Source organism: Silurus aristotelis (assembly GCF_946808225.1).
Source record: "Silurus aristotelis genome assembly, chromosome: 1".
In the NCBI taxonomy this organism is placed as follows: Eukaryota; Metazoa; Chordata; class Actinopteri; order Siluriformes; family Siluridae; genus Silurus; species Silurus aristotelis.
In genome coordinates, this window is record NC_139574.1 from 43,056,519 (window position 1) to 43,070,036 (window position 13,518).

The window sequence follows — 13,518 nt, forward strand, 5'->3', positions numbered from 1 at the left end:
TTGGTATACAACATTGTGTTGCTGTTGTGCTTTTGTATACAATATTGTGTTGTGTTAATATTTGTATATAATGTCGTTGTTGTGTAGGTGTTTGTATGCAGCATTGTGTTGCGTGAGAATATTGTGTTGTGGCGTATGTTTGCCTACAACAACGTGTAGGTTTTTGTACACAATATTGTGTTGTTGTGTAGATGTTTGTATACAACATTGTGTTGCTGTTGTGCTTTTGTATACAATATTGTGTTGTGTTAATGTTCATATATAATGTCGTTGTTGTGTAGGTGTTTGTATGCAAAATTGTGTTGCGTGAGAACATTGTGTTGTGGCGTATGTTTGCCTACAACAATGTGTAGGTGTTTGTACACAATATTGTGTTGTTGTGTAGATGTTGGTATACAACATTGTGTTGCTGTTGTGCTTTTGTATACAATATTGTGTTGTGTTAATGTTTGTATATAATGTCGTTGTTGTGTAGGTGTTTGTATGCAGCATTGTGTTGCGTGAGAACATTGTGTTGTGGCGTATGTTTGCCTACAACAACGTGTAGGTGTTTGTACACAATATTGTGTTGTTGTGTAGATGTTGGTATACAACATTGTGTTGCTGTTGTGCTTTTGTATACAATATTGTGTTGTGTTAATATTTGTATATAATGTCGTTGTTGTGTAGGTGTTTGTATGCAGCATTGTGTTGCGTGAGAATATTGTGTTGTGGCGTATGTTTGCCTACAACAACGTGTAGGTTTTTGTACACAATATTGTGTTGTTGTGTAGATGTTTGTATACAACATTGTGTTGCTGTTGTGCTTTTGTATACAATATTGTGTTGTGTTAATGTTCGTATATAATGTCGTTGTTGTGTAGGTGTTTGTATGCAAAATTGTGTTGCGTGAGAACATTGTGTTGTGGCGTATGTTTGCCTACAACAATGTGTAGGTGTTTGTACACAATATTGTGTTGTTGTGTAGATGTTGGTATACAACATTGTGTTGCTGTTGTGCTTTTGTATACAATATTGTGTTGTGTTAATGTTTGTATATAATGTCGTTGTTGTGTAGGTGTTTGTATGCAGCATTGTGTTGCGTGAGAACATTGTGTTGTGGCGTATGTTTGCCTACAACAACGTGTAGGTGTTTGTACACAATATTGTGTTGTTGTGTAGATGTTGGTATACAACATTGTGTTGCTGTTGTGCTTTTGTATACAATATTGTGTTGTGTTAATATTTGTATATAATGTCGTTGTTGTGTAGGTGTTTGTATGCAGCATTGTGTTGCGTGAGAATATTGTGTTGTGGCGTATGTTTGCCTACAACAACGTGTAGGTTTTTGTACACAATATTGTGTTGTTGTGTAGATGTTGGTATACAACATTGTGTTGCTGTTGTGCTTTTGTATACAATATTGTGTTGTGTTAATGTTTGTATATAATGTCGTTGTTGTGTAGGTGTTTGTATGCAGCATTGTGTTGTGTGAGAATATTGTGTTGTGGCGTGTTTGCCTACAACAATGTGTGGGTGTTTGTACACAATATTTTGTTGTTGTGTAAATGTGTTGTGTGTGAAAATATTGTGTATGTGTGTGTAAGAGAGAGAATTTTGTTTTGTGGGTGAGAATAATGTGTTGCTGTGTAGGTGTTTGTGTGTGTGTGTGTTTCTGAGAGAAAGAGAATATTGTGTTGTGTCAGAAAATTGTGTTTTTGTGTGGGTGTGTGTGTGTGTGTGTGTGTGAGAGAGAGAATATTGTGTTATATATGAGAATATTGTGGTGTTGTGTAGGTGTTTGTGTGAGATCATTGTGTTGTGTTACACCGGTGTGTGTGTGTTATATATGAGAATATTGTGGTGTTGTGTAGGTGTTTGTGTGAGATCATTGTGTTGTGTTACACCGGTGTGTGTGTGTGTGTGTGTGTGTTATATATGAGAATATTGTGGTGTTGTGTAGGTGTTTGTGTGAGATCATTGTGTTGTGTTACACCGGTGTGTGTGTGTGTGTTATATATGAGAATATTGTGGTGTTGTGTAGGTGTTTGTGTGAGATCATTGTGTTGTGTTACACCGGTGTGTGTGTGTTATATATGAGAATATTGTGGTGTTGTGTAGGTGTTTGTGTGAGATCATTGTGTTGTGTTACACCGGTGTGTGTGTGTGTGTGTGTGTTATATATGAGAATATTGTGGTGTTGTGTAGGTGTTTGTGTGAGATCATTGTGTTGTGTTACACCGGTGTGTGTGTGTGTGTGTGTTATATATGAGAATATTGTGGTGTTGTGTAGGTGTTTGTGTGAGATCATTGTGTTGTGTTACACCGGTGTGTGTGTGTGTGTGTGTGTGTGTTATATATGAGAATATTGTGGTGTTGTGTAGGTGTTTGTGTGAGATCATTGTGTTGTGTTACACCGGTGTGTGTGTGTGTGTGTGTGTGTTATATATGAGAATATTGTGGTGTTGTGTAGGTGTTTGTGTGAGATCATTGTGTTGTGTTACACCGGTGTGTGTGTGTGTGTGTGTGTTATATATGAGAATATTGTGGTGTTGTGTAGGTGTTTGTGTGAGATCATTGTGTTGTGTTACACCGGTGTGTGTGTGTGTGTGTGTGTGTTATATATGAGAATATTGTGGTGTTGTGTAGGTGTTTGTGTGAGATCATTGTGTTGTGTTACACCGGTGTGTGTGTGTGTGTGTGTGTGTTATATATGAGAATATTGTGGTGTTGTGTAGGTGTTTGTGTGAGATCATTGTGTTGTGTTACACCGGTGTGTGTGTGTTATATATGAGAATATTGTGGTGTTGTGTAGGTGTTTGTGTGAGATCATTGTGTTGTGTTACACCGGTGTGTGTGTGTGTGTGTGTGTTATATATGAGAATATTGTGGTGTTGTGTAGGTGTTTGTGTGAGATCATTGTGTTGTGTTACACCGGTGTGTGTGTGTGTGTGTGTTATATATGAGAATATTGTGGTGTTGTGTAGGTGTTTGTGTGAGATCATTGTGTTGTGTTACACCGGTGTGTGTGTGTGTGTGTGTGTGTTATATATGAGAATATTGTGGTGTTGTGTAGGTGTTTGTGTGAGATCATTGTGTTGTGTTACACCGGTGTGTGTGTGTGTGTGTGTTATATATGAGAATATTGTGGTGTTGTGTAGGTGTTTGTGTGAGATGATTGTGTTGTGTTACACCGGTGTGTGTGTGTGTGTGTGTGTGTGTGCGTTATATATGAGAATATTGTGGTGTTGTGTAGGTGTTTGTGTGAGATCATTGTGTTGTGTTACACCGGTGTGTGTGTGTGTGTGTGTGTGTGTGTTATATATGAGAATATTGTGGTGTTGTGTAGGTGTTTGTGTGAGATCATTGTGTTGTGTTACACCGGTGTGTGTGTGTGTGTTATATATGAGAATATTGTGGTGTTGTGTAGGTGTTTGTGTGAGATCATTGTGTTGTGTTACACCGGTGTGTGTGTGTTATATATGAGAATATTGTGGTGTTGTGTAGGTGTTTGTGTGAGATCATTGTGTTGTGTTACACCGGTGTGTGTGTGTGTGTGTGTTATATATGAGAATATTGTGGTGTTGTGTAGGTGTTTGTGTGAGATGATTGTGTTGTGTTACACCGGTGTGTGTGTGTGTGTGTGTTATATATGAGAATATTGTGGTGTTGTGTAGGTGTTTGTGTGAGATCATTGTGTTGTGTTACACCGGTGTGTGTGTGTGTGTGTGTGTGTTATATATGAGAATATTGTGGTGTTGTGTAGGTGTTTGTGTGAGATCATTGTGTTGTGTTACACCGGTGTGTGTGTGTTATATATGAGAATATTGTGGTGTTGTGTAGGTGTTTGTGTGAGATCATTGTGTTGTGTTACACCGGTGTGTGTGTGTGTGTGTGTGTGTGTGTGTTATATATGAGAATATTGTGGTGTTGTGTAGGTGTTTGTGTGGGATGATTGTGTTGTGTTACACCGGTGTGTGTGTGTGTGTGTGTTATATATGAGAATATTGTGGTGTTGTGTAGGTTTTTGTGTGAGATCATTGTGTTGTGTTACACCGGTGTGTGTGTGTTATATATGAGAATATTGTGGTGTTGTGTAGGTGTTTGTGTGAGATCATTGTGTTGTGTTACACCGGTGTGTGTGTGTGTGTGTGTGTGTGTTATATATGAGAATATTGTGGTGTTGTGTAGGTGTTTGTGTGGGATGATTGTGTTGTGTTACACCGGTGTGTGTGTGTGTGTGTGTTATATATGAGAATATTGTGGTGTTGTGTAGGTGTTTGTGTGAGATCATTGTGTTGTGTTACACCGGTGTGTGTGTGTGTGTGTGTTATATATGAGAATATTGTGGTGTTGTGTAGGTGTTTGTGTGAGATCATTGTGTTGTGTTACACCGGTGTGTGTGTGTGTGTGTGTGTGTTATATATGAGAATATTGTGGTGTTGTGTAGGTGTTTGTGTGAGATCATTGTGTTGTGTTACACCGGTGTGTGTGTGTGTGTGTGTGTGTGTGTTATATATGAGAATATTGTGGTGTTGTGTAGGTGTTTGTGTGAGATGATTGTGTTGTGTTACACCGGTGTGTGTGTGTGTGTGTTATATATGAGAATATTGTGGTGTTGTGTAGGTGTTTGTGTGAGATGATTGTGTTGTGTTACACCAGGGTGTGTGTGTGAGTTTTGGACAGAGTGTGTTCAGGATGGAGAAGTGATGAAGCCTTCGCTGCTCTACTGCAGGTGATCACAGGAACACGTTTCCAAAAGTTTGTGGACACCGAACCATAAAATTGGTGTGTGTTTCTTCATCAACATCCTGTTCCACATTTCTTCTCCATTCACTGTTCTAATGAGCTCCACTCTTCTGGGAAGATGTTCCACCAGATGGTTTTGGAGATTTATTCAGCCACAACAAGGGTTTTAGTAAAGTCAGGTTCTGGTGGAGGTGAGAAGGTCTGGGGTGTTCAATAGCGTTGGAGCTCTATAGCAGGAGATCTTCATCTTCCAACCTCATGAAAAGCATCTTGTCATATCTCAATGTTCACACACATTTGTGTAGGACGATTAGGAAGATCTAAAAAAAAAACCCCTGCTGTGTTCAGGAGATGCGGCCAGACCTGCTCTCGGTACCAGAGGCTCGGTGTTCCGGTCCGGTTTGAGCTGCTGCAACTTTGCGGTACCGAAAGAAGCGCCGCTCTTTTCTTTATAACAGTCCACAGTTTTGCAAAAGTGCAACAAAAAAAAAAGAAAGAAAAAAAAAAATCCGCGTGTTCGTCCCACGCACGTTTTGCACGCGCGTGATCCGGTTCCGCACTTTTACCCGCTCCACGGCCCGGTTCGAGTGCAGTCCAGGAATTTCGACGCGAAACGACGGCGGCAACGTCACGCGGACTCGCGGGCGAAGGGCTTGTGTTAGTTGCGTGGACGCGTCCGCCAATTATGCAGCCTGGACGCCGGCCTGCGCGAGCCGAACCCGCCCGGTCCGGCCCGCCGACGATCGGGCTTTCCGGCGATCGCGGTATCGCGAGGCCCGGTCTCGCGGCTTCGGGTGGATTCGGGCCGAACGCGGCGAAAAGCGCGGCGTCGCGCGGCGCTTCGACTCGGTTTTCCGCGGAAAAAAGTTGTTCCCGCGCGCCCCGCGGACGGAACCCTCGCGGCGCCGCGACGCTCGAAGCCCCTGCTACCGGATCGCACGGCCGCGGGGGGTCGCGCCGGAGCGGGCCGCGCGGATTCGGCGCGAGTTCGGCCGGCAAGAAACACAAACTCGGAGCGCGCGGTTCCCACGGAGGCGCGCTCGCTCTGCTTGCTGGCCGCCTGTGTTCTCAATCACGTCCGCGCCGAGGCTTCTTTAGACCTTCCTACCGCGAGCCTAACGCACACGCGCGCACGTACACACACGCAGACACACGCGCGGCTACACGTCTCCAGGACTTTAATAACGGGACGTTCACAGCGTTAATTATTATTGCTATTATTAATTATAATTAGTGTTCATTCATTATAATTCGACTTCTGTAAGAGTAGTCGGGTTTTTTTGAGTTCTAAGAGCGGTTTTTTTTTGTTGATTTTTTTATTCCATCTTTTTTGTTGTTGTTGTTGTTGTTGTTGTTGTTGTTGTGCATGCCTTTGAGACTCGTGAAGGCCATGACGGAAACGGCGGCGACACCGGCGAAAGCCAGGAGGGCGAAAGCGGTGAAAAAGGCGACGTCGCACCCGAAGTACTCGGACATGATCGAGGCTGCGGTGCTCGCGGATAAAAGTCGCGGCGGCGCCTCGCGGCAGTCCATCCAGAAGTATGTGAAGAGCCACTACAAAGTGGGAGACGCGGCCGACGTGCAGATCAAACTGGCACTCAAGCGGCTCGTCGCCACGGGGTTCCTGCGCCACACCAAGGGCATCGGAGCCTCGGGCTCGTTTAAGCTCGCCAAAGCCGAGGAACCTGCAAAGCAGCAGGCGCAGAAGAAGAAACCTGCGGCGGCACCAAAGAAGAAACCCAGCGCCGCTGTGAAAGCCAAGAAACCCGCTGCTGCCTCCAAGCCTAAGAAAGCTCCCAAACCTAAAAGGGTGGTTGCCAAATCTCCAGGCAAGGCGAAGAAGACCAGAGCAGCAGCAGCAGCAGCCGCCAGCAAGCCGAAAAGAAAGACTGCAGCGGGGAGGAAGAAGAAGAAGACCACCAAGTCTCCCGTGAAGGTCAAGAAGGCGGTGAAGAAACCGAAAACGGCCACCAAGCCCAAGAAGGTGAAGACCGCAGCCAGGAAGACCAAAGGCAAGAGTCCGAGCAAGAGAGTGGCCAAGAAGAAGTGATGTGGGATGGAGAAAAGTTCTCCCCATAACACGGACTTACACACTCACTCACTCACACACACACGTGTAAATAAACTGTTTTAGACATTTTTGAGGCTTTTTTCTTTCTTTATTTTATGATGATGATCATCACCAGTTATTAGTCTGTTGTACAAGGTCTGTTTGACTTTTCTTTTTTTTTTTTTACACTTCCTGCAGTCACATTATTGCACTATTCGAGTTAAAAGTTGCACTCAAATATAAAAACCGGGAACATCTGGAGCGCGTATGGAGATGTTTTTGTTTTCTTGACGCTGGAGCACCAGATGATGATGATGATGAAGGAGGAGGAGGTCACGTTCATGTTAGTAAACCATTAGAAATGTAGAATTGAAGTGTAATAACCTGCTCGGACACGTTTATACTGTACAACGAATAAAAATCTTTTCTTTTTAAAACCCGCGCATGCGCGCGCGCGTGTGTGTGTGTTTAATTCTTTAATTCAATCAATCTTTTAAATCTTTCAGTCTGTTTTATTTTCTTTGTCCTACCAAGGAACAGCAAATTCAACCGGGTTTTTTTTTTGTTGTTGTTATTGTCGTCTACTGGGCGCGTTGCCATGACGACGCCCACACCATGACCCCCCCCCCCCCCTATAACTCGCCATTATTGTCGCGTGACGCTTTCCCAGAATATATTTATTACGTTTGAATCCATACATGCTCAGATCATCATCATCATCATCATGACCGTGTCTTCTCTTCTGATCATTTGTTCATGCACAGGATCAAGAACGTGTTCCAGACTCGGAGTGGAGGGAAAAAAAGAAACGTTTATTACAAAATATATCTGTTGAACACCTGATGCATCGAGTTAAAAAGCTCATTCCAGGACACGTCTGGAGACGTATAGGGAATAAACCAGTCAGGAGTGTGTGTGTGTGTGTGTGTGTGTGTGTGTGTGTGTGTGTGTGTGTGTGTTATTTGTGTCTGCTGAAAGCTCTGTAGAAGGCGAATCCCAGCAGGCCGGCTCCCATCGCCCCGAGCGTCACGCGCAGCCAAAAGGTCGTGCCGTTCAGGTCCGAAGCGTTCAGGTGCCTACGAACAGGAAGTGATGTCACAGAACAATTACATAAAGTTTGTAGATCCCTGTTTATTTTTTTTTTTGATTGGATAACTCGACCGGAATTCATTCGTAATAGGGGAAAAAAAAGTAATGGCACCCTCCACTCATAAATAATAGCTATAACACCGTTAAGCCTGTATAAACAAACAGCACGTGGCATCGGCGATTCACCACTAGAGGCCGCTCTCGTAGCGACTACAGAAGCCGAAAAAACTACAGGTATGGATTTTTGCTAAAACCCGATGGGTGTAGTTTAGGTGTACTCCGGGTGTAGTCTAGGTGTGAACACGTTTGTGTGTGAGTGAGTGGACGTACGGGTACATGGCGGCCCAGACGAGCTTGCTGTAGATGTTCGTGTTGCCGTGCGTGTTGATCGTGGAGAAGCGGAGCGGCGCAGGAAGTCTGTGTTTGTAGCAGAACTCGGCCGGACTCATCCCGTGATGCTGCTTCACCTCAAGAAGGTCGGCTTTGGAGCCCAGCACCACGCAGGGCACGCCGCTCGCCATGTAGTGCTGCTGCTCGCACACAAAAAGTGCAATCGTCGTCAAATCGCAGTGTGAGAGAAAGTAAACACGTGTGCGCGTGCACGCGTACCTTGTAAATACTAGCGCAGTAGTTGAACGAGTCCGGATCGCTGACGTCGTACATCAGGCACGCGACGTCGCACGCCGCGTCCGCCGCTTTCAGAAACTCCGCCTCCACGTCCACTTCTTCCAGCTACGGAAAAACGAGGAAAAGAGGAAAAGTCGGGAAACAGAGAGCGCACAGAAAAAAAAAAAAAAAAACAGGGGTGGAGCGTAATCACTTACGATGAGGTACTTCTCCTGGTTGGAGACCGAGACGGTGTTGATGGTGTGGAGAGAGAAGGCGCTGGGGTGCCGCTCGTCACCCTGAAACGCAGGTTATTTTTTTTCACGTTTAGAATTCACGTGCACGTCGTCGTTATGAGACGCTGTTTTTTTTTTTTTTTTTTTTTATCCCCCCACTCACCTCCAGGCTGCGCCCAAGAAAGGCTTTAAGGAAGGCGGTCTTTCCCGTTCCGCGCGGTCCGATCACCTTGCAGAGAAACACCGAGCGCGGCGTCTGACGCTTCTCCAGATCAGACGTCTTGTCTCTGGTTACTGACAAATGCAAAAAAAAAAATACACATTTCTACTCGGACGCCAAAAGTATTGGGACACCCGGCAACTCATTGCAGTGAGGAACCTGTGTGTGTGTGTGTGTACCAGTAATGGCTGATGTCTGAGAGTCCTGCTCCATCAGAATGGGGTATCCCAGGTACCCTAAATGTTCGAGACACCTGTGGACGCCCAGGTACGCTGACAACCTGCCAAAAAAAAAAACCACCCAGACGTCAGGAATGAGAACGCACTCGAGGAAGAAACGGCTAGACGGTGTGTGTGTGTGTGTTTGGGGGTTTCGCTCACGTCCACTGGCAGAGGTAGCCGTGTAGGGAGATGTAGTTGTCTTCATTGGTGGGGACGCTGCTGTACACCGACTCGGACCAGGGCGTGTAGGGGAACACGGAGAACAGGTTCTTCAGCTCTGCGGGCGAAAGAGCCGAGTCCTTATCCTGTTTCAGGAACATATGGAGTTTACTGAAACGCTCACACACACACACACACACACACACGCACGGCGAGAGCAAAATAAACACACGTCACCTCGTCGTACTTTTCAAAGAGCCTCTGGAGGAACTGAAAGCCGAGGTGGTTCAGCTCCGTCGTGCAGCCGACAGGAACCCGCAGTCTGAAGGCACAAACCGCAACTCGGTCAAAAAAAAGCATAAAAAAAAGACGGAGGGAAAACAAAGCGAAAAAAAAGAAAGAAACAGTTCTGAAAGGCGTGAGCTGCTACAGAAGGAACTCACGCGGGATAGAGGTAGTCGTCTGTCAGCTCCAGCGTGTCGTCGTAGCCGAACTTGCGCAAGATGGTCCACGTGGTCTCGTGGCGTCCCCTCTGGATGAACAGTGTGTTGAGGAACAGGAAACCTGGCAACACACACACAGGCATGATTTCGCGCGGTCCGATTACCTTGCAGAGAAACAAAAATTACTTGTGTGTGTGTGTGTGTGTGTGTGTGTGTGTGTGTGTGTGTGTGTTACCATTAAGGGTCAGGCCGTTGTCCTGCACGCCTTCATTCGTGTTCTTCCACACGACCGTTTTGACGTCCTCCAGAGCCTGAGGAGCCAGAGGGTTCCCGAAACAGGATTTCTGCACACACACACACACACACACACACACACACACACACACACTCTAATATTGCACTTTCAACATAATAAACAGTCAGGAAAAAGTCAGGAATAAAAATGGAGCTGATGGTGTGTGTGTGTGTGTGTGTGTGTGTGTGTGTGTGTGTGTGTGAGAAAGAGAAACACACACACTCTTACCTGAAAGCTGTTGAGTTCAGCGTCGCTCAGGATCCGATCGTTGTCTTGATCAGAGATGCTGAAGATTCGACTGAGGGCTCGAACACACTGTGACTTCAGCTACACACACACACACACACACACACACAGGCTGTTTAATGCCCATGTTGTTAATGTACATTTTATTACAGAGTGTGTGTGTGTGTGTGTGTGTGTGTGTGTGTGTACCTGTTTGCTCTCGGGGTCGTAGAGCGGCGCTGTCGGGTGCAGAACTGCTTTCTGCGCGTAGTAGAAAAGCTCGGAGATGTTCTTCAGGTTCTTGGCGGAACACTAGCGGGAAGGGAAACCAGACAGTTCGTTGACGCACCGAATCCCTGAAACACGTCAGCGTTAACGCGTGTTAACGTGTGCAAGCGAGCGCCTCGGCTCGGTCTCACCTCCACGCACGTCTCGATCTCGGAGAACTGGTTCATGATCGGCAGGATGGTCTCCATGGAGCTGCCGGCGCGCAGGTCCGATTTGTTGCCCACCAGGATGATGGGAATCCTGCGAGAAAAAAAAAACACATGGGTTTTTGTGTTAGTGGGCGGAGTCATAGCCAAACAAGCCCCTCCCACACAGTGCCATCAGGCTTGTGGGCGGAGTTAGGTAAGATCGAGCTCCACCTAATGGTGATTGAGGATACTGAGGGCAGACATGTGGACAAAACGTGAACTTCAAGTGTGTGTGTGTGTGTGTGTGTGTGCGGTTCTTACTTGCTGCCTTTCTCAGCCTCGCCATTCACAAGCGGAATCCATTTTGTCCGGATCTGACGGAAAAACATAAAAGCGGCGTGAGAGACGGAATTCAAGAAAGAGAAGAAAGAGAGAGGGATGACAAAGGTCACATGGTACCTTGTCGATGGTTTCCTCCTGCGTGACGTCGTACACCACACACACCACGTTCGCCTTGAAGGAAGACGCATACGTTTAGTCTCGTGAACGGCAAAGCTTTCATCCCTCCGTCTGGACAGCCAATCATCCGTCTGTCTGTCCCTCCCTCCTTTTCTCTTCGGTCCACCTCTCCTGCCCTCTGTCTAGTCGCCCTTCCCTCTGTCTAGTCGCCCTTCCCTCTGTCTAGTCGTCCTTCACTGTCCATACATCCATCCTCCAAACCCCAACCTCCTTTAGTTGGTCCCTCCCCCTGTCTAACTGTCAGTCTGTCCATCCATCCATCCATCTCTATGCCATCCCTCCATCCCTCCCTCCCTCCCTCCAAGATCTTCAGTTACTTTACCTTCACTATCTCGTTGCGCAGCACTTCGTCCGACTGCTCGCTTTCTGCACACAAGACGTCTCCATTATTTCACTCATATCTCCTTATCTTACACACACACACACACACACACACACACACACACACACACACACACACACACACACACACCTGAGTAGTCCACGATGTGTGTCGGCACTTTCTCAGGCGTGACGTCTGCAGGTATGGTGATCTCCTCGGCCCGGAGAGGAACCTGCACAAGAACACACACACACAGTGACTCATGGTCGAATCGAGCAGCGCGTGCACACACACACACACACACACACACACACACCTGCTCAGGAAACTCCTCTCCTACCAGGGACATGATGAGGGACGTCTTCCCCACTTTGGCTGGAGGAGAAAGTGTTTTATTGGATTTTGAATATATTTTGTATTTTAATAATAAAAATGTAATTAACACTTTGCATATTTTGCTTTTTATAATATAAAAAACGCGTCCTCATACTACCCGTATGACACTAAGGAAAATCGCCTCAGGTGGGCCGCAATCCAAACCCCCTCCCTTTTCCCTACCTAGTGCACAACATGTACCAGGAATTCAGTCTCCCTGTGCACTACTTAGGGCGCCACTGGAAAACAAACCGCGCCGTTTGGGACACGGGCTGAATCCGCGTACTTATCTAGTAAAGATATTTTAAGCAATGAAATATAAAAAAAATAATGATATACTAATACAGTTGTATTAGTAAGGCGTCAGAATATATAAAATAAATATTTTTTTCGAAGGCCAATATATATTTATTACATTTACACTACCTACAAATATAAATCTCTGGTTCTGTCCGAATCCACATGTATTAAATAAGAAGTGCACTAGAAAGAGTAAATAAAGACCCGCCCTGTAGTGCACTTGAGTAGGGAATAAAAGTGGTATTGGGATTAAGCCAATAAGTTCAGTTAGAAATAAAAGCGACAACTCAAATTAATTTCCAGTTTATAAAATAAACAATTCAGACTACATTAAATCTTATTTTTATTGATAAATTAATAGCACGTTATTTAACTATAACTAATTCGGATCTGAGTGTTAGCGGAGAAGCTACTCACGTTCCCCCAACAGCAGAATCCGGACGTCGCGCTTCATTTTCACTCCTTTATTTCCTCCAAACTCTGGTGTTTGTGTCTGAATCAGTTAAACTGCACGTAGGTTTTCTCTCTGACCCATCCCCGGGCCGTCCAAGGAGACATACACACACAAATACACACACACACACACACACACAGGAACACCTGCACTTCCGGCTTCCGGTACAACGCAGCGTCCACTTCCGGTTACCGCGCGGCCACCCGCTCATTCAACATTCCGTTTTATTATACAGCGGGTCAAAGAATATCAAAATTAATAAAACTATTTAAATATATACATAACGTGTTTTTAATTGTCATCTAGTAATAGATTTCTGGCGAATATCCCAAATAAAATACTAATATAACTTAAGAAAAACGAAACAAAAACGTGTACAACATTTTTGTTCCTGGTCGCACCCCTATAGAAAATTTGGAACAATCCAAATATTTGAACATCACGTGGTCACTTAATATCAATATCACATAATATGATTGCATGTAATAAAATATGATATAACTGAATAAATTGATATATATATATATATATATATATATAAAGCGATGTAATACGATTACGGAAAACAAAACCTCTCTGATTGACCATTTTTATAAAAAAATAATAATAATAATTGAATAAAAAATTTAAAATAATAATTATTTGCCGCGCAACACGCATTTACAATCGGCGTCCTTTCTTTCCATCAATTAAAAAAATAATAAATAAATGAATAAATAAGTATTCAAACACCACCACCGCCGCCACGGTGCACCGATCCGGCGATTAAAACCGTCCGTGTGGAAACATGACAAAATGTAATAATTTACTATCATGTATTAATGTTATTTATTTTCGCACTATCGATCGCACAATTGTCA

General features: G+C 44.8%; 2 protein-coding genes across 2 annotated transcripts; one reads left to right on the forward strand and one right to left on the reverse strand.

Annotated features, from left to right (window-relative positions):
• The first annotated feature begins 5,291 nt into the window (after positions 1-5,291).
• h1-0 (H1.0 linker histone) lies at positions 5,292-7,215 on the forward strand. The gene has a single exon (XM_083541736.1). The coding sequence runs from the start codon at positions 6,095-6,097 to the stop codon at positions 6,776-6,778; it is 684 nt and encodes a 227-aa protein (XP_083397862.1). The 5' UTR covers positions 5,292-6,094; the 3' UTR covers positions 6,779-7,215.
• On the reverse strand, positions 7,055-13,229 carry rhot2 (ras homolog family member T2). Its single transcript, XM_083541577.1, has 19 exons — positions 12,622-13,229; positions 11,846-11,904; positions 11,680-11,761; positions 11,530-11,573; positions 11,148-11,201; positions 11,010-11,062; positions 10,692-10,800; positions 10,483-10,584; positions 10,276-10,374; positions 9,988-10,096; positions 9,753-9,873; positions 9,547-9,631; positions 9,310-9,455; positions 9,109-9,209; positions 8,873-9,003; positions 8,692-8,772; positions 8,477-8,599; positions 8,198-8,397; positions 7,055-7,854 (listed from the first exon to the last, which is right to left on the reverse strand). Exons 1-19 carry the CDS (start codon positions 12,656-12,658, stop codon positions 7,737-7,739), a joined length of 1,854 nt encoding a protein of 617 aa, XP_083397703.1. The 5' UTR covers positions 12,659-13,229; the 3' UTR covers positions 7,055-7,736.
• Positions 13,230-13,518: the final 289 nt, after the last annotated feature.